The 23,721-nt window shown below is 44.2% G+C and overlaps 4 protein-coding genes across 6 annotated transcripts; 3 read left to right on the top strand and 1 right to left on the bottom strand.

The window, feature by feature from the left end:
* Positions 1 to 34: 34 nt before the first annotated feature.
* On the bottom strand, positions 35 to 3,526 carry LOC114800897 (SUZ domain-containing protein 1-like). The gene is made up of 4 exons (XM_028998764.1): positions 3,368 to 3,526; positions 2,693 to 2,742; positions 2,273 to 2,527; positions 35 to 1,972 (listed from the first exon to the last, which is right to left on the bottom strand). Exons 1-4 carry the CDS (start codon positions 3,416 to 3,418, stop codon positions 1,861 to 1,863), a joined length of 468 nt encoding a protein of 155 aa, XP_028854597.1. The 5' UTR covers positions 3,419 to 3,526; the 3' UTR covers positions 35 to 1,860.
* Positions 3,527 to 5,747: 2,221 nt separating this feature from the next.
* Positions 5,748 to 14,574, top strand: fbxo42 (F-box protein 42). Its single transcript, XM_028998546.1, has 10 exons — positions 5,748 to 5,880; positions 6,724 to 7,014; positions 7,518 to 7,634; positions 8,067 to 8,201; positions 8,440 to 8,593; positions 8,743 to 8,853; positions 9,293 to 9,389; positions 10,887 to 10,943; positions 12,066 to 12,182; positions 12,859 to 14,574. The coding sequence occupies exons 2-10, from the start codon at positions 6,729 to 6,731 to the stop codon at positions 13,933 to 13,935; spliced, it is 2,151 nt and encodes a 716-aa protein (XP_028854379.1). The 5' UTR covers positions 5,748 to 5,880; positions 6,724 to 6,728; the 3' UTR covers positions 13,936 to 14,574.
* Positions 14,575 to 15,174: 600 nt separating this feature from the next.
* On the top strand, positions 15,175 to 19,907 carry slc25a34 (solute carrier family 25 member 34). The gene is made up of 6 exons (XM_028998613.1): positions 15,175 to 15,249; positions 15,451 to 16,291; positions 17,294 to 17,359; positions 18,029 to 18,181; positions 18,650 to 18,784; positions 19,034 to 19,907. The coding sequence occupies exons 2-6, from the start codon at positions 15,803 to 15,805 to the stop codon at positions 19,220 to 19,222; spliced, it is 1,032 nt and encodes a 343-aa protein (XP_028854446.1). The 5' UTR covers positions 15,175 to 15,249; positions 15,451 to 15,802; the 3' UTR covers positions 19,223 to 19,907.
* A 249-nt stretch (positions 19,908 to 20,156) lies between these two features.
* Positions 20,157 to 22,672, top strand: LOC114801160 (transmembrane protein 82-like). 3 transcript variants are annotated; one of them, XM_028999157.1, is made up of 6 exons: positions 20,157 to 20,240; positions 20,325 to 20,397; positions 20,495 to 20,687; positions 20,759 to 21,173; positions 21,841 to 22,025; positions 22,114 to 22,672. In XM_028999157.1, exons 1-6 carry the CDS (start codon positions 20,174 to 20,176, stop codon positions 22,192 to 22,194), a joined length of 1,014 nt encoding a protein of 337 aa, XP_028854990.1. In that variant the 5' UTR covers positions 20,157 to 20,173; the 3' UTR covers positions 22,195 to 22,672. The 3 variants fall into 3 exon arrangements, with proteins under 3 accessions (XP_028854990.1, XP_028854988.1, XP_028854987.1); XM_028999155.1 differs by having other exon boundaries at positions 20,759 to 21,209; XM_028999154.1 differs by lacking the exon at positions 22,114 to 22,672 and having other exon boundaries at positions 20,759 to 21,934.
* Positions 22,673 to 23,721: the final 1,049 nt, after the last annotated feature.

Raw genomic sequence — 23,721 nt, 5'->3', positions numbered from 1 at the left:
CATTTCAGTGTCTTCTGAAAAACACAACCCAACATTGTGGAAAACTGAATTTTATTATACAGCACATCTGTCCATGACATCGTGTTTCATATTATCTCCTTTAATTGACCTGGTCTGTAAAAGCATGGTCGGATCACCTTTACCTTTTAACATCCAGCCCAACAACAGATGCGCCTCCTACAGTAATTACAGTAATTGTACTGTACAGTAAGTCAAGTGATTCTGAAAAAGCAAAAAGTAAATTCTGTAGTCAGACTACAGTAACACAACATTATCCACAGAACAGATTGGTCAGATTTTATGACATCCTTCACTTTTTAAAGGGAAAACTTTCCTTAAAAAAACAACCAAAAATTCAACAGGCTGTTTAGGATCTGACCACAGGTGAGATCCCTGCTGGGTACATTTAACAGTGGAAATGTTACGTGTGTCTTCTGAAGCCTCCTAGGCTGAGCGAAAGATAAGAAAAGCAGTAAGATGGGCACACAGGTACCAATCCGGCACTTCTTGCTTTCCTAGATAATTTGAGGTTCACCATTTTTTCCCTCAAGAGACCAGGCTTACACTTAACAGAGAAGCTGCCATGTAGGCTGAACCTATCAAAGTACCTTTACTAAACTCAGATGTAAAAATAGCAGTCTGCACAGCAAAAAAAAAAAATTCATTTACCTTAAACATGATTGAAAGTTACATAACAAAAAGCTAAATTCTACATTTGCCATATGAACCAATCAGGAACAAGAATGTTGGAAAATTATCCTCTACATCAGCTTTTGGGAAGAAAATAGAGCACAACTGAAAATTGGAATATACAAACAAAATGTCATTAAGGCCTTGAGTCTGGACACACCAACATGGCTAAAGCATTGTCCTATACAAAACATTCTCTTACATTTGGCACACTCCCCATTAAAGTAAAGACTGAATGTAGGTCCTACTCAAATCTGCAGCCAGATTATAATTTCAATACATTCCACCGTTCACATGAGTCCATAAAACGTCTTGCTCATTTTGCTCTTGTAAATTGCGCTCTGAACAGCAGTCCCTCTCGACTTAACAGGTCCAGACGCCCATGTTCTCACTTATATTGCTGTACTTAATCTTGTTTTTCTTACATTAGATGTTAATATGTTAAGACTGTTCAATAGATGCTCAAAAGCAACAGCTCAGACTACTGTTCATGTCTACCTTCAATTATAAATAACCACTCATAAAAGGTGATCTGAACAAAACAAAGCATAAACGGCAACATTTCTGGACCACCCACTATTCCAAGAAAACATGAGAATGCAGATTAACTTATTAAAAGATTTTGTCAAAATACTTTTAAGAACAGCACAGGGATAGATGGGTCTTTCATCTATTTATATGGATATTATTGCTAGTTTGTGCAAAAGGTGAAGCTCCCTGTCGCCGGGCCTGGATGAACAATCTTTATCAGCCTCAGGCCCGACTGACACCTAGTCTGTCACAGCCTTCTCGTGGCAGGAGGGAGCTGGGTCCCGGGGGCATCGTGCTGCAGCTCAAGGATTCGATCACAGGGAACATCACAGTGAGTGGATTCCTGAGGGAGCCACAGCCAAGTCACAGCTTCAGAGGACCAGCCGACGGCTGCGTCACTCGCTGCCATACACTCCCTGTGAAGCCAGCAGCCAGCCAAAGCACGTGGAGGGGTAGGAAAGAAATCTCATAGAACCAGAACAAATGACAAATCTTCAGGCAAATTTATCAGTCAAAAGGTATTTTTGATTTCTCTTTTTTTTTCAGCTTGAGCTGCTGATCCACTACACTTGATCCATTTTTGACCCCTGCATGCCAAATTCCAGTGGGTGCAAAGATTCCTCTTTCTCCTGGACTTCTCTATCTGCATTTGCGAAAGCCCTGAGTGCCATCAGGGCCCATGGGTTGGCGAATGGCACAATTGCCTGGGTGAACTTGCTCCAGTGATCCTGGGGAATTGACACGCATTGCCCTGTAGAGAGATTTATATATATTTTTAAAATAAATAAAATAAGTTTTGTTTTGACCCAATTTTGTCATTCAAAATTACACTATATATGATGGTGGCTCAAATGAGTGGTGTGTTTTGTCTATTTAAAACACATAAAAATTTAACAGAATATGTAAACACTTTGCGTAACAACTGAATAGCAGCATCCCGTAAAGTCGGCTTATAAACAGCATTATAAACTGCTGAACACTACATGCATTATTTCCAGATTTTTCCGTGTGGCGAGAGTCGACAGTTTTATAACGTGTGAAGTGTTCTGACCCGTCTGAAGGCATTTCCTCCGGGCTGGCACTGCCCAGTATCCTCCTGCGGGCCTCGGCATATTCTGCCTCTCGCTGGGCCAGGGACTTCACCTGCGGTGTGGGGCGGGCGGATGAAGCCAGGCTGCTGAGCGTCCCATTGCTGGATGGACGTTTAAGGATGCGGATTTGAGGTGGGGGTGCAGCAGGCAATGATTCGTCCGGTATTACCACTGCAGTCCTTACAGCAAAACTCCCAGATCCATCACTTTGCTTCCTGCAGGGAATCAGGGGAAAAAATACCATCTTACTCAGAAGTGCAATGAGATGCATGTGGACTGCTATCCTATCAATCAAACGGAGAAGAATATTGTACAAGTTAAAAAAAATGCTGAAGCATTCATTTAAAACTGGACCAAACCACACCTGTCTATTTACTCACTTTGATTTCTCCCTTATTTTCATGGATGCCTCCAGTCTTCTTTCAATTTCCTTAAATAAGTAAATTGCAAAACATGAATATTAATAAATCAACAATTTAAACAGATAATGTATTAAAATGCAGTGACCAGCCCACTCTGGCAGACCAATAAGCTAACGTTGGCCTAGCGTTGCATTTACGGCGTTTATTAATATTAATCCAGCTCATACTGGGTGATTACCGAACCCTCATCCACAATAAATCAGCAAAACTCATCGCTGGTCTAAAGAAAAACGCTGCTTCGTCGGCAGATGAACGCAGTTCATCTTCCTCTGTGGGGAAGGCTGTAAAATAGCTGCCGGCTCATGCCAGCAGTGCACGACATCGCAAAATAACGAGACTGCCTTCACATGCCAGCGCGTTAGCTTTTAGCATCTGGTGCTAGCTTTTATTAAGGCCAAAGAGGTGTTTTCTTCTGATAGCAAGTTACGTGTATTTAATGTATCATGTAATTATGCTTTTCTGCAAGCGACACTGTAGCGCTCAGCCGCTTAAAAGAACCGCAAGGCGGGACGTCATAAAAGTGCAACACAGCGCACTGCCCAAAACTCTGTTAGCCTTTAGCCTCCCCACGGACGCTCGTCGTTCGCTAAACGTTTCGAAGTGCTTGGCGAAGGCGTGCAGATCCTGTCTTACACCGCTGTCCGCCGCCTCCTCCCAGCTCTCGGCGACCTCCTCATCTTCCATCTTCCAGGATCCCCCAGCACACGGGTCCGAACACGCTGCGCCCGCCTCCCTCGCCACTCTTCTACTTCTTTTGGTGTTTCGCTTATCGAGGGATGTTTGGCGACAGGAACGTCCAGTGCACTAGCGACACCTGCCGGACAAGTTGCGCGGCAGCATTGTCACGTGAATACAACGCAATACTCCAGCACAGGTCTATCCTGTGCCTGTTACTACAGGCCTTCTTGGCTTCCCTTCCCGGTCAGAATGCACATCGGAGGGGTTCATCAGGGGGTATACACCCCCATACTTAATCTTTCTCACCACTTGCTCACTACCCATTGCCACTTATCATCACTCCCAGAGCCGATCCTGGTGCATTTACCCAAACATATGGATCCCAGAAGGAAACCTGCACCAACAGCATGCAACCTCCACACCCACAAAGTTTGAAAAACTGCAATACATATTGGTTTGTGTATTGCTAATGTTGAAATTGTTGAATGTATTGACAATGTTTTAAAATTGTTGAATGGATTTAGAAAATATCTGAAATAGACTGAACCGTGACACAGAATTTTATAAAAAAATAAAAACAAAAACTCTGGAATCAGGAACCAGGACCCTAAGAAGAGACAGATGTCAATATTTTAATTTCAGATTAAAACAGGCTCTGCTTACATTTGTAGTTCATTTCCCAAAGGTTATTATAGTCAAACAATCATTTATCACTCTAGATTTAATCATTCTTTTCTTTATGTGATTTATTTTTTCCTTGCAACATGAACATGCGTTTTTCTAACTCCAAACACATTGAACATATAACAAGCAAAGCTGCAACTTAACTACCTTTTACAACACTGTCCAAACTCTGGATACAAACACAGTTATTACATTATTTCCCTCCAGCACAATTATTATACATCAATTTTTTTTATATGTGTACATCCTTCAGGACATTTTGAAAGGGGGGTTCAGGGCAACTCATACTTCACTGTCCATTACAAGGGCAGCAGTCTTAAGGTGCAATTTCTTAAGAGAAATGGGAACCGTCCTCCCTGTAGGATGCATACTGGGGTAGAACATTACAAACCTTCATGTTATACACACACACACACACACACACACACACACACACACACACACAATCATGAACATTGAGAAACAATCCAATTTTTCCCCCTTTTTAACTTTCTTTTCTTAAGATAATGCCTTAGCTTCATCAGCATGAAACCATAACTTGAACAAGCATGAATATATCATTAAACATTGTATGCTCCTTCATAAATTCCTTAATGTAGGTCTATTCTAGAACTGTGTGCAACTTAATGAGCTCTAATTCATGAAACCTTTCTGGGGGTCTCAGTCCCCAAATCAGCCTTGGAGGGTAGAGATAGTCCTGGTGTACATTTCAACCCCGCCACAGAGTAGGATTGAGGTCTGGGCTCTCTGCGGCCAATCCAGGATCCAAGAATTGGTATCCTTGAGGAACTGTTGGACTAATTTGATGTATGCTTTGGGACATTGTACTGTTGAAAGAATCAGCAATGACCTTATTCTAGACTATGATCAGATTTTTGCATTTTCTTGCCAAAAAATATCAACATAAATTCCTTTTTAATGATGCCATGCACCTGAACAAGGTTCCCTGTGCCTGTAAAACAGCCCCATGGCATGATGCTCCCCCAACTGTGTTGCCAGGGTTGAAGGTCTCTCCCTTTCTTCGCCAAACATAAGCAAAATCCATGTGCTCAAACAGTTCAGACCAAAGACAGACTTCCAAAATCTTGAGTAAAGTGTTTTTCACATTGTCAATATGGGGTGTTGTGTGTAGAATTCTGTGGGGGAAAATTATTTAAATCATTTTGTAAGAAGGCTGCAACATAACAAAATGTTGGAAAAGAGATGCACTGTGAATACTTTTCATGTCTGCTAAAATCTTTTGCCCTTGTGCTGGACAGCATGCATGAGGAAATGGTTAGAGATAGATTACACAACAATTAACAGATGTTACATACAGTTGATGCTTTGATGCTGCACACTCAGGAATTCCTTCTGTAGACAATAAAGACATGGGATCTGGGTCGTTTCACTTGAATTCTATTTGAAGGTCCCAGATGTCCCAATACATGGTTGCTTGTAGAGGCATGACACTTTATAAAGAATGTTTTTCAGTCTATTTGGATCATGTATGTGTCTTATTATTGCGGTATGTTAAAATTTTCCTTGTAGTAAAGCTTTGAAAATCATGTTCGTAAACCAACATGCCTGTAAACAGAGCGATCAGTGTTGCCAGGTTAACAGATTTTCGCTCAGCTAGTCCATTCGCAAACATCTGGCAACAGAGTCCTGACGGAAGATGCTGCCAGTGGGGAATATGGCGAACGTCTGGGGTCCGGCGATTTACTACAGGAGCTGATAGAGGGAAGCAGAAATAGAATAGTTAGCAGGCACAGACACACCGAAGCTGCGAGTTCGTTATAAGGGTGAGTGTTTGGTACTCTGTGAATTTAGAGCACAATCAAGAAGGTTTAATTGAACGACGGCTGGCTATCTAGCTAATGTACATCCACCTTCTGAACAGTTATCTGGCGTTAGCATGCTAGCGAGCTAATTTGCAGCCGCCAGTATCGTTACCTCCCTTCTGTTGCCGGTATTTAACATGTTAGCTAATGTTAGACGCGTCGATTTCAAAGGATTCCTTTGACATTTAATCGCTATTGGGTTATTGACAGATTATTAGCCGCGGCTGTCTTTTTAAACGTCTCTAGTTCCATCACAACAGGAGCAGAGCCGCCTGAAAGTGTCCGAAAGTCTCTGGTCAACTAGCTTAGCTGCACGAAGTTGGGCTGTAGGACGCGATTGTTCCGTGTTAATGTTGTTAGCAAAGAACGAAATTAACTTGCAAGCGAACGCTCCAAAACCAACGCACTTCAAATACGGACATTTATCGGCTAATTCACTTTGTGACGCGTCCGACTAGCCGGCTACTGTTAAACCACATCATGTTCTGAAGATGCGCTGTCAGAAAAATATCTATTTCTTTTGATGTGTGTTCTTAATGTGCTGTAATTAGGAGATTTATTGGTTTTTTGTATATAAATAACATGCATGCATTAGGCAAATATGCTTCTGTGGTGCTGTGTTATTATTAGTAATTTATTGTTTGAGCAGTGCCATTAAAAACGGTCTTCCTGTTTAAATAGAGCGTATTTGAAGTTTTTTTTTTGTGGCCAAGGGGGTATAATAGTTGGTTACAATAGAACTTCTGATCTTGTCTTAATGTGTTTATCTTGTGATCATTTCTGTATGTGCCTTCTTTTAAACAGATAGCATGTCTGACTCCTCCTACAGCGAGGATGGCTGCTTTGTTGCCATGGACACAGAAGAGGGTGGGGTGGGGCCAGGGCAGGCAAGTGGGGGCCAGGGGATGACGATGAAGGTGGCCCACGGCAGCGAAGAGCGGAATAGGCAGAGGATGAACAATGACCGAGCAAGTGAGAGGACCATGGTGGAGCTGCCAGAGGAGGTGCTTGAGTACATCTTGTCCTTCTTGTCACCCTACCAGGAACACAAGACTGCAGCCCTGGTTTGCAAACAGTGGTATCGTCTCATAAAAGGTATCTCCATCCGATTATAGTGAAAAGCGTAGAATGATGAACTGTTATTTAAACCCTGTTCAATATATTTTCTGGCATTTTGGCAATGGAATTCTTCAGGCGGTATTCTCCATCTATTTATCGACTGGTAGAAAAGTTACAATGATTCCTGAGATATTTTGCAATGCATTGGTAATGGAACAGGGCTAGTGCAATAATAACATCTATTAAAATATTTTTGTGGTGTTCAAACTTACTTTTTTGCTCATAATTTGAGGACAGTGTATTTGTACAAAATTATAATTAAAATTAAATTGAATTATGGTGTCAAAACATTGGTTGCTTTCCATTCTTGTTAAGGAATGTTTTGACTGAACATATTTAGACACGTTCTCATACTTTCAGCAACACTGTTCGGCGGTTATTTTTCATACATAGTTCTCACGTCTTATTTTGGTTGATGGGCGGCTGCAAGAGCAATTAAATGAACTTTCTTTTCTCTCATTTGTTAAACGTCTCCAAAGGTGTCGCATACCAGTGTTACCATGGTTTCCTGAGGGCTGTACAAGAGGGCAACATTCAGTGGGAGAGTCGCACCTACCCATATCCTGGAACACCCATCACCCAGCGCTTCTCGCATAGTTAGTTCCTGTCTTCTTTTCCACTTACAGGGAGGGATGGTCTGGTTTGTTTGGGTTTTTTTTCTGAATTGTTTCACTATGTGAATCTAGAAAACTTGTTTCTGTGCATGGTCATTCTGGCTAGTTGCACGACCAATTTTAAATGTCTTTTTGGAAATATTAATTTCCCAGTCTTAATCATCAGGTAAAGTCCCAGGAGTCAACTGGTGAGAACTGGTTGGGTTTACGCCAAGGTGTTAGATGGAAATGACTACTGTCTTTATTGGACCACAACTTAGTGTGACTTGAGCTTGTATTCTTTATATCTGGCCTTTATTACCCCTAATTTAGTTGTAATTTTCTGATAGATCTGTGGATCTGCTGTGTGATTTAGGAACCCACAGAATGCATAATTGTTTTTTGTACATCTCTTTCTCCTCACTTTCCCTCAAGGTGCATGTTACTATGATTCCAATCAGTCCATGTACGTTTTTGGTGGCTGCACGCAGAGCAGCTGCAATGCTGCCTTTAATGATCTGTGGAGACTCGACCTTAACAGCAAGGAGTGGATTCGGCCCTTGGCCTCGGGTACGTGTTCAATGATTCAATTATTTGGTAATGTGTATTTTCTGTTGTAGATTATATTAAAATATTATTTCAGTGTCCTGTATTAAAACACCCATTGTTTTTGTTCATTTGATCACTGATTGAGATATATAACTCTATAAAGACTGTGATGTCAATAATTCAGCTCCATGTATTCATCCAGAATCCTCCAATAGCATCTTCTGTATGAAGTCTGATTTGAGATTTCCATGCTTTCCAGGCTCCTACCCCTCTCCTAAAGCAGGAGCCACACTTGTGATGTACAAAGACCTGCTGGTGCTTTTTGGGGGGTGGACAAGGCCTAGTCCATATCCCCTCCATCAACCTGAAAGGTTCTTTGATGAGATCCATACATATTCTCCTTCTAAGAACTGGTTAGTAAGCAAACTCTGAAAGACTAGACAAACAAATAATCGTGGTGTCGGTTTTTCTTTTTCCATTTTTCTTAACCTGTTTTGTTATCTTTCACCTAACTCTAATAACAGTTTCCTTTCATTCTTATCGATTGACACATTTCTTTCAGGTGGAACTGCATAGTAACGACACATGGCCCCCCTCCTATGGCAGGCCATTCATCGTCCGTCATTGGAAGCACCATGGTGGTGTTTGGAGGCTCCCTTGGGGCACGGCAAATGTACGTAAGCCTGGGGCTTGTTACAGGCAAAACTCATTTACGTATCAAGTGAACACGACACTAATTTGATTTCAGCTTAGACATCCATGTTAGTGACAAGCTGGTATCTTTTATTTATTCATTTTTGTTTGCCACAAACTGCTCCCCGGGCGTCTGTCATGGCTGCTCACTGCTCCTTCAGGCAATGGGTTAAAAGCAGGGACCACATTTCACTGTGTGCATTGGGTACTGTGATGTGTCACGTGAATTAATCACTTTCACTGCATAGTTGTCATCTTGAAATCTTTTTTTTTTTTTTTATCCTCTGCCCGTAGATGTAGCATATTGAAAATTTTGATTTTGAACCTTTATACTAAGCTGTGTCAACAGCTCTTTTTGTTGTGATCTCTTTCACCTGCAGTCAAACCTTAAATGTGTCTGTGTTGTTGTCTGGGTTCAGGAGTAATGAGGTGTGGGTGTTGGATCTGGAGCAGTGGTCCTGGTCTAAACCTACCATCACTGGTCCCTGCCCCCACCCCCGTGGTGGCCAGAGCCAGGTAAGAGCACTGATTCTACACCACTCTGGTGTAATATTGCATGCCACATTAAACATAGAGGTGGACTTCTGTCAGAAATCCTGAAGTTCAGAATCTATATTTTCTTTGTAGTTTTACTCATTGCTATTTGTTTAATACAATGGAGGAGCTGAAATTGTTGTAATTTCAAATTATCCTCATTTAAGGTTGAGATCCTTATTATTTAAATTCTGTTAAACAATGTTTTTCTCCTATATAGTAACCCCTCTTTTAGAAATTTTCTCCCACTGCCTCACCATTTATAGTTCAGAGTTACATCCTATGACTACCTGATAAGTGGTGCCATGAGCTGGTGATGCTAGTTCCATGGGCATTGAGTAATTATTTTACATGCCTCATGCAGGATTACTAGTGTAAGTCCAGTTTGACAAAAAATAAATCTCTTTTAATGTTCTGACACTTGATGGCTTGACCTTATGGTTACATGTCTAAACATTGTCATGGGAACATGTTAATGTAATTGTAAGATCAGGGGCCACATTGGCTTTTAAAATTAGTACATACATAAACATAAGAAAAATTGTTATATAATAAAAAGGCGTTAATATTTATATTCATGTTTAGTGGGAACTGTGTTGCTGATCTGCTTTCAGTTTGGAGAAAGGCTGGCTAGACCAAGAAGGAAAGGAAATGAGCGGGTTGAATGTTGCATGCTGAGATGTGTGTTACATGGGGGTTAAACACAGTTTAGCGTCTCCATTGTGTAATGCCAGAGAGTAAGAGCAGTTGCGTTCTCGCTAGTCAGTAAGTATGAAATGGGCGTGTTGTACTGTTGACTTCGGCTTAGAGCTCGTTCAAATAAAAAGCTCTTTTTCCAGCCAGAATGAGCACTGAGCGAAAACTAAAGGCACACATTCACACAGCTCTTTAAAGTTGTCAACAATATATCGTTTTTACATTTATTCACCTTAAAGTTGTCCCACGCCCCAGACATTGCTTTTGTTGCTGGTGCAACCAATCTTTCTCACAATTTTTGCATCTATCTTGCTAGTCGAAACGCGTCACCTGACTGCTCATTTACCACACAAGTCAGTGTAGAAACCTGTCGGGTTCAGGCAATGTTCTTAATTCATAATGACTTCATTTCATCAATTCTACACCAATCTTCAATGGGCCGGTTAAAAAATCCAACTGCCTGGATGTGGCCTACAGGCCTTAGTTTGCCCACCCCTGGTCTACATCATGCCGTAATGCAGACATATAATCATGAGGTCAATTCAAATCTATATTCTTTTATGGGGCAGTTGTGGCCTAATGGGTATGGAAGCTGACCCGTAATCGTAAGGTTGCAGGTTTAAATCCCGAATCGCCAAGGCGCCACCCCCACACACTGCTCCCCACCTTTCGTGGCTGCCCACTAAGGGTGATGGTTAGGTGCAGAGGAGACAGTTTGTTGTGTCACCATGTGCTGTGCTTGCAGTATATCACAATGACAATCACTTCGCTTTCATTTGACAGATTGTTATAGACAACGAGACACTTCTCATCCTCGGGGGGTGTGGCGGTCCCAATGCAGTAAGTTTAATCAGTGTATGAGAATCATCATCATCATCTTCGACTACTTTCCACTGCTCCTGTTCGGGGTCGCCACAGCGTCCATCTCCCTCTGTCCTCTGCATCTTCTTCTTTCATTCCAATCACCTGGATGTCCTCTCACCACATCCACCCCCCCCCCATTGCTGGTCTCACTACTGTCTTATAAACCTTCCCAATGAGACTTGCTGGTACCTGCCTGTCACAAATCACTTTTTTCCCCACCCATTCCACCCTGTTTGCACTCTCTTCTTCATCTCTCTTTCACACTTTTCATTGCTCTGGACCAAATCACTCCACGGTCTCTTCCAACGCCACCCTATTCTTGTGAGAGACACGCAAAGTCTTCGGCAAACATGATAGGTCATGGGGACTCAAGTCTAATCTCATCTGTCAACCCGTCTATCATCATAATGAACAAGAAGTGGGTCAGAGCTGATCCTTGTTGTAGATCCTACACAGATAGTTTGGTTTCAAAATTCATGAATACATTTCTTGGAACAAATGTAACAAGATTCAAAATAAAAAGTATGACTAACAAATAAATGTAACTGTGTGAATGGTGTTACATTTATTTGTAAGTCATAAATTATATTTGTGAATGTTGTTAGTGGTGGTGGCCTAGCGGTTGATGAGAAGGTTGTTGGTTCGAATCCTGGTGCCACTGAGCAATCCATGGTGCCACTGAGCATAGTACAGATGTCCTCAGAATCGTATTTATTTGCCAAGTAAGTGCAAGCACATACACGGAATTTGATTCTGGTAGATGGTGCCTCTCAAGTACAGAGTAGGAAAAAAACCACAACAAAAAAAACAGTGTTGTCACACTGTCCTCATACATGTCCTGCGCTACTTTCACATTCTTCTCTGCCACTCCTGACTTCCTCATACAAAACCACAGCTCGTCTCTAGCAGTGTATGAGAATATGGTTTCCATTTTTATTTCTCTCATCAGCATTTTGGTTTAGTTTTTTATTACAGTTGATTGTAAGGGGGGGGCTATATTTATGTGTTTGTTCTCTGGGTGTGTGTGTGTGTGTGTGTGTGTTTTTCTGTGATTGTCATTGGCTGATATTCCATGAATCGCTCTTCTTTCTGGCCCAGTTGCTGAAGGATGCCTGGCTCTTACACATGGGCAGCCCTGCATGGTCGTGGCAGCAGCTGCGGGTGGAGAATGAAGATCATGGTGCTCCTGAGCTGTGGTGTCACCCTGCCTGCAGGGTAAAGCTGATCTCTCAAGTTACTGTCAGAGTGATAATATGTAGAGCAATATTCTGAGCAAATCTGTGTTGTCTGCCTGTGCGTTTTTAATTTTTTTATTTTTTGCCAAATGTCTTTTCAGAGTCAATTTTTTGAGAGATTTTTGTGGTGAAAAGTTTAGGGCAAGGGTCGCCAACCCTGGTCCTGGAGGGCACCAGTCCTGCACAGCTTAAATCTTTTCATATTCTGCCACATGAAAAGGACAAGTGCCCTCCAGGACCAGGGTTGGCGACCCCTGGTTTATGGAGTGGTATGTGTGCCATGTAGGATCACATGACTTTCCATTGTTCAGCGAGGGCCATGTGACAGCCTTTTGAGGAGACAAGTAAATATACATTAACAGTCTAATTTATTACATTCATATGGCGATTTTACAGAGGGTTTCCATTACTTTTCACAACAGCTTAATTTTCCTTCTTAATTCGTTATTTATTTTGAGTTCAAGCTCTGTTTCCCCTCATGGCTGCTGAATTGCAGTTACATGCCACAGTTGTTGAACCCTCAGATTCAAAATGATGGGGTTTTTTTTTATCAAAGACTATTTATTTGAACAATTGAACAAGAAGCATTATTGCTCGCTTCTTTGTTTATTATTATTAATAATGAAGTCCCATTCTGTGTGTTTTTTGCCTCTCAGGTTGGTCAGTGTGTGGTGGTGTTCTCTCAGGCTCCATCGGGCCGCGCTCCTCTCAGTCCAAGCCTGAATTCTCGTCCTTCCCCCATCAGTGCCACGCCCGCGCCTCTGGGCCCAGATCCTCCCTCACTGCGTTCCCAGTCTCCGGTGCGGAGTGGAGCTGCTGGAGTGATGTTGGGTGCAGCGGAGGAGGCACCGTGTGTGAATGGCCGCTGGGGGACACTTCGTCCCCGCCCGTCGGCAAGGCCGGGCGCCCGCGAGGGGAGCCCGAGTTCCTCTCAACAGCCTTCTCCGTCACAGGGTCCTGATAGCCCCCCGCTGCCAGCGCTGCCATCTCTGCTTGATGGTTCCTCACCCTCACCCCACACCAGCCCTGCCCAGGCCTCCTCCCCGCCATCCCGACCTCACACTCACCCCGTTTCCTCGGACTACAGCTGGGTGTCGCCTCCTTCATCTTCTTCATCTGTTCATGGCACAGAGCAGCCCAGTACTAATGGCCTCCACACGCCGCCACTGCCAGGATCTCCGTGCACCCCTCCGGGCGCGGTGTCCCCTGCTGCCCTCCGTCGGGGCCTGGAGGCTGTGAAAGCCCGATCCTCTGCATCATCATCATCATCATCACTGCCTTCTTCATCATCCATGGGCCAGGCCACACTGGCCTCAGTACCAGCTGCATCAGTCGGCACTCCGCCATCCTCCTCTTCCTCTGCCTCCTCCAGCCCACCGCAGGCAGCGCCCGTCGACGGGCACTCCATCCCACCGATTGCACGCCGCCTTGGCCACCACCCACCTCAGAGCCTAAATGTGGGCAAGCCCCTGTACCAGTCACTCAACTGCAAGCCAATGCAGATGTACGTTCTGGACGTGAGCCGGGCCGAGCCTGACGGCGTGGTGTCATGGCGCGTGTATGGGAGTGGAGGTGCCCCGGCAGCTGTGACCGGACCCCCTGAAACCAGCCTCCACACGGTGGTGCAGGGCCGGGGAGAGCTCATCATTTTTGGTGGCTTGATGGACAAGAAGCAGAACGTGAAATATTACCCCAAAACCAATGCCTTGTATTTTGTGCGCGCCAAAAGGTAAAATGCTGCAGTTATTTAGAAACATTTTTTCAATGATGTTGGTTCCAGGCGGGAAGAATGAAGAGGATCCTTCCATCCTCAACACATAAGGGAAGCATAACTGGCCTTTATTCTGAGAAAATGAATAGCAGGGGAATAAAAAACACACACACACACACACACATCATTAAACCCTGGTGTTTCTTTCCCACACGAAATGTGTCACAAAATGTTGAAAAAAAAAAAAAAAAAAAAGAACGATTTCTGCACTTCCCCTGCTTTCCTGGTGGCTGCTGTGTAAACGAATGAACGAAGGAATGGGTGGACGATGCTTAAATGGTTTCCTATCGTCTAATCCTTTTGCATTGTATGCAGCTTAGAGGAGCGACGTGGATTCGAAAGGTGGTTTTAGTTTCCAGCGTGATCTCCCTCGACTCGTTCCATCAGCGGAGAGCGGATTCTCGAAAGGGAATTTTTTTAAGTCGGTCTTTCAACCTGCATTGTTTACATTTGAAGAGAGTGTGTTTTGTGTGTTCATGTGTTGGTGTGTGTGAGTGGAAGAGATGACGTTTGGTGGGAATGTATGTGTGCGTATGTGAATTGATGGTTGGTTGCAGTGTGCTGTAAACAAATGGAAATAATAAAGGCGTCCATGTCTTAAGCGTTGCAAGTGTGCAGCTGATTGTTTCTGTGTGGTTTTCTGTTTAAGGATCAGCCTTTCCAAAGGGGACGTTTTAAGCATTTCAACATTTACATATACAGCATTTATCAGGCGCCAGAGCGACTTACAATCAGTAGTACCAGGGACAGTCCCCCTGGAGCAATTTAGGGTTAAGTGTCTTGCTCAGGGACACAATGGTAGTAAGTGGGAATTGAACCTGGGTCTTCTGGTCCATAGGCAAGTGTGTTACCCACTAGGCTACTACCACCCTTTTGAGCTTGGCCAACCAAAGGTCATCGCAACAAACACCTTTTATATACACAAACATAATTTACAGTTTTTTTGTTTGTTTGTTTTTTTTGCATTCTTGTCCGGTCCTTCATCTTTTCTCATGCGAATAATCATGAACGACATTTGCTGGCTTAGCCTATATTTCACTGCCCGCTCCCCCTTCCTGCTCTGTAACCTTTTACCCAGAGAATCTCGACAGCAATGGGAACGGCCCACGGAGGGGGGGAGCCCGTCATTGGCTGAGGTCACAGGAGGGCGTAACAGATACCGCGACGCGATTGGTCCGACGGGAGCGGTGGGCGGGGCTACGCCTGTGCCGTAACGCTGGGGACGCATGTTTACCATCGTCGATTCCGCGTTGCAGAAGAAAGAGGAGGCAGGGCGGTGAGTTTGATCAGCGTTTGGTGTTCATTCAAGTTTAGATTATTTGCTGACCGCAGTGGCAGTCACGCAGGTCGCTACTTATTCCGGCTCGCAGTACTTGTCGACCGCGCTGTAGTGTTCTTCCGTGTGCGTTTGAATTTATTTGTCTGTTTTCCTCTGGCAATGTCAAATTAATGCTCAGATGTCGCTTTTAATTGATAGGTGCCTCTGAATGAGTCGTTCCCTGGGACCTGCAGAGGTTGGAGCTACCTCAAAACGACTACCTCAGTTGAGTTAAATGACACTCCCGTGCTGGCGATGATATATAAAAGATTACAGCCGGGCAATTATGGTCCATGGCTTCAGACTCCTAGTCATGAACACTGAGTGCTGACCGCTGCAGAAGTGCCGGGCACTGCTGTGATAACGGTACGGCCGCCGCATTACTTATGATTCATTAACTCAGGCTTGCACTCTCGTAGAGTTTCCATTACAGCACACTTTTTGTACGTTCCTGGCACACGAGCACTCCCCGTATACTGGGGCAAGACGTGAGATCCACGCTGCGCTCCCTATGATGACCGGTGCTCATCTCTTGAATTGCACAACGGCACAATCTGCGTTCAGCACTCGAGCAGCCATGCCGGCAATCCCTCGACCCACCAAGTCCAACCCGGTGCAGGCCCACCATGCGCTGTGGCCTCCGCTGGACTTCGCGTTGGGTGCCCTTGCGTGTTGCGGGGCCTGCATCTTCACTAACCCCTTGGAGGTGGTGAAAACTCGCCTGCAACTGCAGGGAGAGCTGCGGGCGAGAGGCTCCTATGAGAGGCATTACCGCGGTGTGTTGCAGGCTTTGTGGTTGGTGGGCCGCAATGATGGCCTCCGAGGCCTCCAGAAGGGGCTTTCAGCTGGACTGCTGTACCAGGGACTCATGAACGGGGTTCGGCTGGGCTTCTATTCCTACATCGAGGATGTGGGACTTTCAGATACCCCAGGAAAAAGCTTGCTGGCAGGGGCCACAGCTGGAGCACTTGGGGCCTTCATTGCCTCTCCAGCATATCTGGTGAGTTCTGAACCAGTTGGTGAGGTCAGGTGTCCTTATTGAATCTATTAGCGATAACAACTGAACATTCTAGAGGGCTATATACCTATTTCACTTTCACTTCTATTTTAAGTCAGAATGTTTCCCGATTAAACCATTTAACTGATTTTTTTTGTGTGTGTGTGTGTTTTTTTTATTTTATATATATATATGTATGTCTAGCACTTAACAGTTCCCCTGCATGTTCTAGTCTTGACAAGTTAGGCCTTATCAGGGCTCTCAGTTTTGTAATTCAAAATCTATAGAAACTGAATGAGAATTGCTGGTGTCTTCCTCTTGTAAGTCGTTTTGGATAAAAGTGTCTGCCAAGTAAAGGAAAGTAAAGTAATTACCTCCATAATAAAACTGTAAAACAAAATTATATTGATTTAGATTAAGTTCAATCTTGATGTGCCACTGTTGTTTGTGTCTTGCATCAGTCTTGGTTATTCATCAGTATGACCCCTACATATGCGATGACTGGTTTGTATCTGGGTCATGAAATACATCTGCCATGCACTTGCATTCCCCAAAAACGTCCTGGCCATCCTACCCTGCATCCCCCTACTTCTGTGTCCTGGGTGGACATTGCTGAAGGAGAGGAAGAGATGTTTGGTTATATTTAGGGGTGCTTGGCAGGGGCCCTAAAAGCGAGTATGACCTTGTTGTGTACTGTAAATGTGTGTGAGTGCCCTACTAAGTTACAGGCACTAAAACTGCAGTATGCTTTTTAGTAATCATCTTATTATTTGACACAGTTATGTATCAGTTATGTATGTTTTTTTTTTTTTATAAAAGATAGAAAATTGTTAAAGTCTCTGGGCAGCATGTTTATGACTTTTAGAAGTAACACTATGATTTTGTATGGTCTTTAAAATGCAATTTTTGCCAAAAACATTAGACCAGAAGTTTACAGAATTTGAAGAATGACCATACAGGATGTGATTTCATACAGTTTTCTTCACCCTTTCTTGCCATTTGCAGGTGAAAACGCATCTTCAGGCCCAGACAGTGGAGGCCATTGCTGTTGGTCATCAACATAACCATCAGGTAAATGCTTTGAAGAGAACAATGTCCATTCTCATCACAAGTACACACTGCAAACATTCTGCATGACCCTCATCTGCTGCCAAGCCCACTTGTCCAGTTTAAAGCCAGAACGTGTGAACAGCCAGCCTAATTTTGCTCAACTGCACTGCGAGAGAGGCCTATACAGAGCAGAAATACATTTATAAATAATGTGACAGGAGTGACTGGAAGAACATGTTTCCTGCATGCCCAGCACACCCCCTCACTGTGCAGCAGCTGCGGCCAATGAAAGAGCAGTAAAAGAGGTGTGGGGCTCATCCGGTTTGCCTTTCTTAGCAAAGTGAACTTTGGGCATGGGGGGGTGGAGGGGCATGTTTGCTCTGGCATGGTTGTGTAAGAGATGGATAGCAGGAGATGTAAAAAAAGAAGAAAACTCAACAGAGTCAATTATTCATTTTGTTCCTCAGTTGCTTATCTTTATCCATTATCTAATGGATTTCTCTCTTTTCTGTGTCTTGTTCAAGAATTGATTTATTTATTTTTTAATCCATTATAGTACAATGGGTTAATACACAGTGTTGCAATAGCCACCATACTTCCCTTCCTCAAAGACCAAGGAAGTAATGTTCCTCTGTATTTTACTAAGAATGTGATGACATTAAATCATGTTGGTTACCTTTTCACTTTCAGGGGGTATCAAATGCTTTTGCCACCATCTACCGTCGGGATGGTGTTGTGGGTCTGTGGAGGGGGGTGAACGGGGCTGTGCCTAGAGTCATGGTGGGATCGGCAGCCCAACTGGCTACATTCAGCTCAGCCAAAGATTGGGTCTCACATACACAGGTGAGTTTTGTGGAATTAAGGAAACTGTTGTGCCAAGGGGACAAGGAAATGAATTTCTTTGCTTTTTATTGTAACTATATATTTCTTTAACTGTGTTTTTTACAACAGGCATTGTTAAATTTTCAAATCTTAAGAAACTGGAAGTGGGAAAACTGGAACAGTGGGTGCAGAATATGAATGTGGGCGTAGGTTAACATGAAGATTCTTTCATCTAAACCGTTTGACCATCTAATTGACGGCAGATGTTACTGTTATATTTTGGATTGGGCAAATAAAACCGGATCAAAGGTCCAAGACTACTGATCTATTGAATACCTCAGATAGAATTAGCAGTAGAGGGGAAAGGGTTTCCAGTTTTACGTTTGTAGAAGTGTGGCACACTAAATACCTGGCTCAGCTGCCTTGGTAGACATCTTCTACATGTTACAATAGTGTATTTTTACACTGTAAAAACTCTCGCGTCTACAGTGGTTCCACCTGAACAGCTGGCTAATCCCCCTGACCGCTGCGATGATAAGTGGCATTGCTGTGACCATCACCATGACACCATTTGATGTAATCAGCACAAGGCTTTACAACCAACCCGTGGATGAATTAAAAAAGGTATGCTTATATTCCACTGCTGTTAGCTGTATTTGGAAACTGCCCAGTTTGCACAGGCTTATTCATCAGTTTATGACTATATATCAGGCCAAAACTGATGATGAAATTTGTGATGTGTGGTGTCACACCTTTTAAGACAAATTGGGCTGAAATAATTCTAAAACCAGTTACGGGTATGATACATACGTAACCGTATACCATCGACAACACCATATTAACAGTCCCCTCTGGTCACCCCGTCTCTTTCAGGGCCGACTCTATGCAGGCTTCCTTGACTGCCTCGTAAAGGTGTCCCGGACTGAAGGGCTGCTGGGTCTGTATAAGGGCATCGGCCCAGTGTTCATCCGTCTGGCCCCACACACCACGCTCAGCATGCTTCTGTGGGACCTGATGAGGCAGAAGGCCCTTCACTACCAGTCAGGGAACAGTCAAGTCTGATGAAGAAGACTTCTGAAGTCTGGAGACACAGCGTGATGTGGTTGAACAAGTCAGTCTTCTTTTAAAAAAAAAAGTGGAAAGAAGACATCATTCTCAGGCCTTTGGGTGTTCCCTAACATCTTCGTAGCGTTTCAGTGCCCGATTTAAAATGTTTTGCTCATAGCGCTGCTACACGGATAGTTGAATTCTCCTTAGTCGTTTTAAACTGACTGCAGTGCGCACATCATGACAACCCCCAATGTCTGTGCAACTATATACATTTATACTATAATAATAACCCCATATTTCATTATACTACAAATACAATTTGTAGCCACACTGAAGTCAGCCGTGTTGTCCCACACATGAGTTCATATCATGAAACGACAGCGAAGCGAGGCATTTGTTGAAAACGAGCCGAGCTATTTCCTTTGACTCAGGCGTTATGTTCGAGTTGTTTTTTGGGTGGGTCAGCCATGTTCATGTTTTAAACCAGGTAATCAGCAGATGTGTGGATTTTACTCCAGGAAATACACAAGACTTATTCATAGCAGACATGAGCCAGTGTGAGGCTAAAAAACAAAAGACAGAAACCGTGTGGGTGTAACACGCCTTATTTTTGATGTCTCATCAAATGTGAAAGATTGTAAATCTTGCCTAACTACCACGTGACCTCCCATTAATAATAAAAAATGTTTAAGAACTATTCTTGCTTATATTGTCTACTGTTTAATCTTCGCCACTCGTGCATACAAAAGAAAATCAAATCAAGCACGCGTTCAACAGAATCCGGGCTTTTATCGTTTTTAAAGACAAGGAGGAGATAGTGGTCCGACCTTTGAAACGCCAGCGCACTGAACGCAAAGGGACGCGGGTGAGTTGGTAAAAGCCGGTGCTTTTTTTTTTTTTTTTTTAGTTTTTTTGTTGTTGTTTTACGACTGCGTGTGTGAATAAAACAACTTCCACACGAACATGTTTTCTATCCTCCCGTCGTTTTGGTCCCCGCTGAACGCGAGCCCCCTGGACGGTATTTTACGCGGTAAGTCCGCTCGCTGGCTCTTTAGTAAAGTGGCTCATGATAGGCCGCGCCGCAGGCCAATCACAGGCGGTTTTTATTCGCCAGGTGTGATCGGGGCGTGCGGCATCTCCGTGCTTTCCAATCTGATGCGAGTGCACTTGTTGGTTCGCGATTCGAGGTGAGTGTGAAAGACCTTTAAATCGACTGAATGTGATTTAAATTCTGAATTCTAGAACAGACTTAAATTCCAGTACCTGATATGGTCTGCTTGACAGTTTCACACCTGAGAATGGCACTAAGCAGCAGCTGGCCTACAAGGAGAAGCCTGGCTTTTTTGGGCGCCTGGCTGGTGTCCTGCACTTCCTCTGCCTCACTGGACTGCTGTCTTTACTGGGAGCCCGTGCGTCCTCACTGGTGGTCCTGGAGTTCTCCCTGAGGGCTGTCCTCGCGGCGGTGACTGTCGGAGTGGTGAGGTCTTGTCTGGGGTTGAAGGTTCTAACATCTGGTTGGTATTCTGAATGTCGTGTTCCTTCTACTAGGATGGCCCTCGTGGAATATGTCAGTTCCTGATCCAGTGTCAGTTCTCTCTTGGCTGTGCCCTGAGCTGCAGTATCCACTTTCTCCACGAGGAGGCTCCGCACCGCACCCTGAGCCTCCTGCTGGCTGCTGGCCTCAGTTGGCTGCTGTGGGGGCAGAGCCAACGCCTGCGGTCCCACGTGGCGAAGTTCTACCCTCTGCACAGCTCCGAGCGCAACTGCGGGGCCTGCATCAGCCTGCTGAATACACGCCACAATCTGATCCCATTTCTCAGTCGCGCCGTCATCGTGACCTTTGCCGTGGGTGGGGTGACAGCCATCTGCACAGTCAACCAACACTTCCTGGCAGAAGTAGAGGCCATGAGGTTTTGGACTCTGTTGTCCCTCTGCTACACCTTGCTCTTGGTGTACATTCAGGGTGAGTGGTTGGCGGAGTGTGGCACAGATGGCACAGGTGTGTGGACCTTTAGGGCTCGGAGGCCTATTTCTCATTCTTTGTGTTTGTGTATGGTTAACTTGCATGAAACCAACACTTTAAACAGTCAAGCAACGGCAAACAGAACAACAGTTTCCTCATTCATCACGTGTTTCTACAAGGTTCTTGAGAAACAGTTAGACCAAGGTTTTGATCTTAATAAAATGAGAAGTATGATAAATCCGGCTTTTAAGGTTTTCAAAGCACCCGAGGGACCGAACATCCCAACATTTAAATTCTTTTCCCTGCTCAATTCAACCTTGACCCCACCAGGCCACATCTCATGTTTTTTCCACAAAATACAAGTGAACTTCACAGGTTTTACTAATCCACGTATTTGATAAATGATATAACCCATCTTCACAGCGTTTTACTCATGGGATGTCAAGACCAGACAGAATATATATAAAAAAAATTTGATCCCATATTATATATTTACTAGAATATAATGGAAATAAATATTACATCATGCTCTGTGAAGGTTTTCTGAAATATGGCGTCACGTTCTATGTGAGGAAAATTGGAGAGCATGGAAACGCATGGAGCTGTCTGTGTAACTGTGATATGGATGATGCGAATGGATTTTCATCCATGGATTCTTTTCCCTCAGAGGAGCAGCAGCGCCTTCCTGTCGAGCAGGTGATGTTGCAGTCGGTGGGCTTGCGTTTGGGGGGTCTGCTGGTACTGCTGCTCATGGTCGGCCACTGGGCAGACGTGGCCCACATCCTCTTCACACTTTTGGGCGAAGTTGTTTGCCTCCTATCCTCCCATGATCTTGTGCGGACCCTTCCAGGGGTAATTTATCTATGCAATTAATCATGCGGTAAAATGCTTCTGCATGTTTATCTAACTAATTAAATGCTCGTTTTTGTGTGTTATTCAGAAGGAAGACGATGATATTTCATCCCTGATGTACCATGAGGATGTGCCATCAGACGGAGTGAAATGTCGTAAGGCCGACTGACTGGAACAGGCCCAGCACTGTCTTATCTCCCATCAGCTGTTTGCTTGCATACAAAGGACTTTTCAATTATTTACAAAGAGGGTGTGTGACAGGGTGTGGCAGATGCATCTCGCTGAGCTCAGCGCTCTGGGGAGTTTCTGATAATCATTCACCTTTGCAGCACCACAAGGAACAGTACAATGTGCTTTTCTTTCCCCGCTTTTCTTGATAACAATGCATTGCAGGCTAAAGGTTGCCTATGGACTCTGGGAGAACATCTAGAAGAAAAATAAAAACGCTGAAGAATGAAACATTTCACTGGCAGGCCTTTAGGTCTGGTTGTTTTCTGTTGTCAGCAATACCAGCTCACAGAGGTCATGGAAAGGCTCGTATCCAGTAACCAACCTCTGAAGATGAAAAATATGGTAGCAATTAATGTTTGAACTTCAGGTCTTAAAGTGACAGTATGCTAATAAAATGTCATTTTAAACTTTTTGAATGGGGGTTCATGAACAAGGTTATTCTGTGAGGGTTGCAAAGGATCGTTTCCCAGATGCAATAAAGTGAAAAGCGTGGTATCTTCTCCGTTGGCTTTATCTGTGTGGAGACTCAACATGTGGTCATGTGAGGGAGTACACGTGTGAACGTGTACGCATCTACAGTATTCCAGAGTGACTCACTGCTGCAGTTTGTTTTAGCACTATATCCTTCAACACACCCAGCCCTTCGTAAAGTAATGAGCGCCAACGCTGCTCAACTCCGACGGGTGAAGCCCATTCGGGATTTTGCAGTTTCCTGCTACTGAAAAATAATAAAAAATCCATAAACATTTGGTGCTGATAAACATTCATGAACGTTCCGTGATGAATTTGTGGACGGGAAAGCTGGTTTTTTTTACCCCCTTCTCCAACTCTGGATTTCTTTGGCCAGGAGGATGACTGGGAAGGGGCGGCGCTTGGGCCAGAGGGGATGATGTCATCGTGGAGCTTGCCCCCCTCCCGCCGCTGTGACATCACTGCGGCATTCCGTTCTTGGGGGCTTGGAACAACACGCACCCCTGACCCGGACCCCTCCCCCGCTTTTTAACCCTCGCTCCTCACGTAACCACCTCTCTCCCCCTCTACTTCCCTCTGTCTTTTTAACTCCTTCCCTCATTAAACCCTACACCGCCGCCACCCCCCCTCCGTCGGCTGCCGGCCTCTTTTTTTTTTTTCCCCTCTTCCCTCATTCCAGATTCCACAGTGGGTGAAGGGGGCTCTGGCTTCCCAAGGTTACGCTGGACTCCAAGCCAACATATTTCCAGATAGGGCTGATAAACACAGCCGGCCTACGGCTCGAACTGTTAAGGTTTTTTTTTTCCCCAGTTTAAGCCGCGTAATCCCACCCCCCGTTTATTCTTCAGATTAAACACTTTTGTTTTCAATTCAGACTCATTAAATCCATCTTCAGCAGCAGACACCGCTGCGAAAGGACAGAAGTTGCAGAGATGGGTGGGGGGAGCAGTGAAATGAAAGCAACATAAAAGCAGCAGAACAATGAAGGAGAGGA

This window comes from Denticeps clupeoides, chromosome 12, assembly GCF_900700375.1.
Source record: "Denticeps clupeoides chromosome 12, fDenClu1.1, whole genome shotgun sequence".
Taxonomy (NCBI): domain Eukaryota; kingdom Metazoa; phylum Chordata; class Actinopteri; order Clupeiformes; family Denticipitidae; genus Denticeps; species Denticeps clupeoides.
Note: the sequence above shows the minus strand (reverse complement) of the source record. Positions and strands in the feature narration are given on the sequence as shown.

Bases quoted from the DNA above. Each gene is read 5' to 3' on its own strand.
- fbxo42 (XM_028998546.1), top strand. From the start codon at position 6,729: ATGTCTGACTCCTCCTACAGCGAGGATGGCTGCTTTGTTGCCATGGAC. The intron at 8,854-9,292 runs GTACGTAAGCCT...GTCTGGGTTCAG, and splicing joins TCCCTTGGGGCACGGCAAAT to GAGTAATGAGGTGTGGGTGT. The intron at 12,183-12,858 runs GTAAAGCTGATC...TTTGCCTCTCAG, and splicing joins GGTGTCACCCTGCCTGCAGG to GTTGGTCAGTGTGTGGTGGT.
- LOC114800897 (XM_028998764.1), bottom strand. From the start codon at position 3,418: ATGGAAGATGAGGAGGTCGCCGAGAGCTGGGAGGAGGCGGCGGACAGC. The intron at 2,743-3,367 runs GTAAGACAGGAT...TACTTATTTAAG, and splicing joins AGGAGGCGGCGGACAGCGGT to GAAATTGAAAGAAGACTGGA. The intron at 2,528-2,692 runs GTGAGTAAATAG...GATTCCCTGCAG, and splicing joins AAAATAAGGGAGAAATCAAA to GAAGCAAAGTGATGGATCTG.
- slc25a34 (XM_028998613.1), top strand. From the start codon at position 15,803: ATGATGACCGGTGCTCATCTCTTGAATTGCACAACGGCACAATCTGCG. The intron at 17,360-18,028 runs GTAAATGCTTTG...TTTCACTTTCAG, and splicing joins GTCATCAACATAACCATCAG to GGGGTATCAAATGCTTTTGC. The intron at 18,785-19,033 runs GTATGCTTATAT...CGTCTCTTTCAG, and splicing joins CCGTGGATGAATTAAAAAAG to GGCCGACTCTATGCAGGCTT.
- LOC114801160 (XM_028999154.1), top strand. From the start codon at position 20,174: ATGTTTTCTATCCTCCCGTCGTTTTGGTCCCCGCTGAACGCGAGCCCC. The intron at 20,398-20,494 runs GTGAGTGTGAAA...TCTGCTTGACAG, and splicing joins TTGTTGGTTCGCGATTCGAG to TTTCACACCTGAGAATGGCA. The intron at 20,688-20,758 runs GTGAGGTCTTGT...TCCTTCTACTAG, and splicing joins CGGCGGTGACTGTCGGAGTG to GATGGCCCTCGTGGAATATG.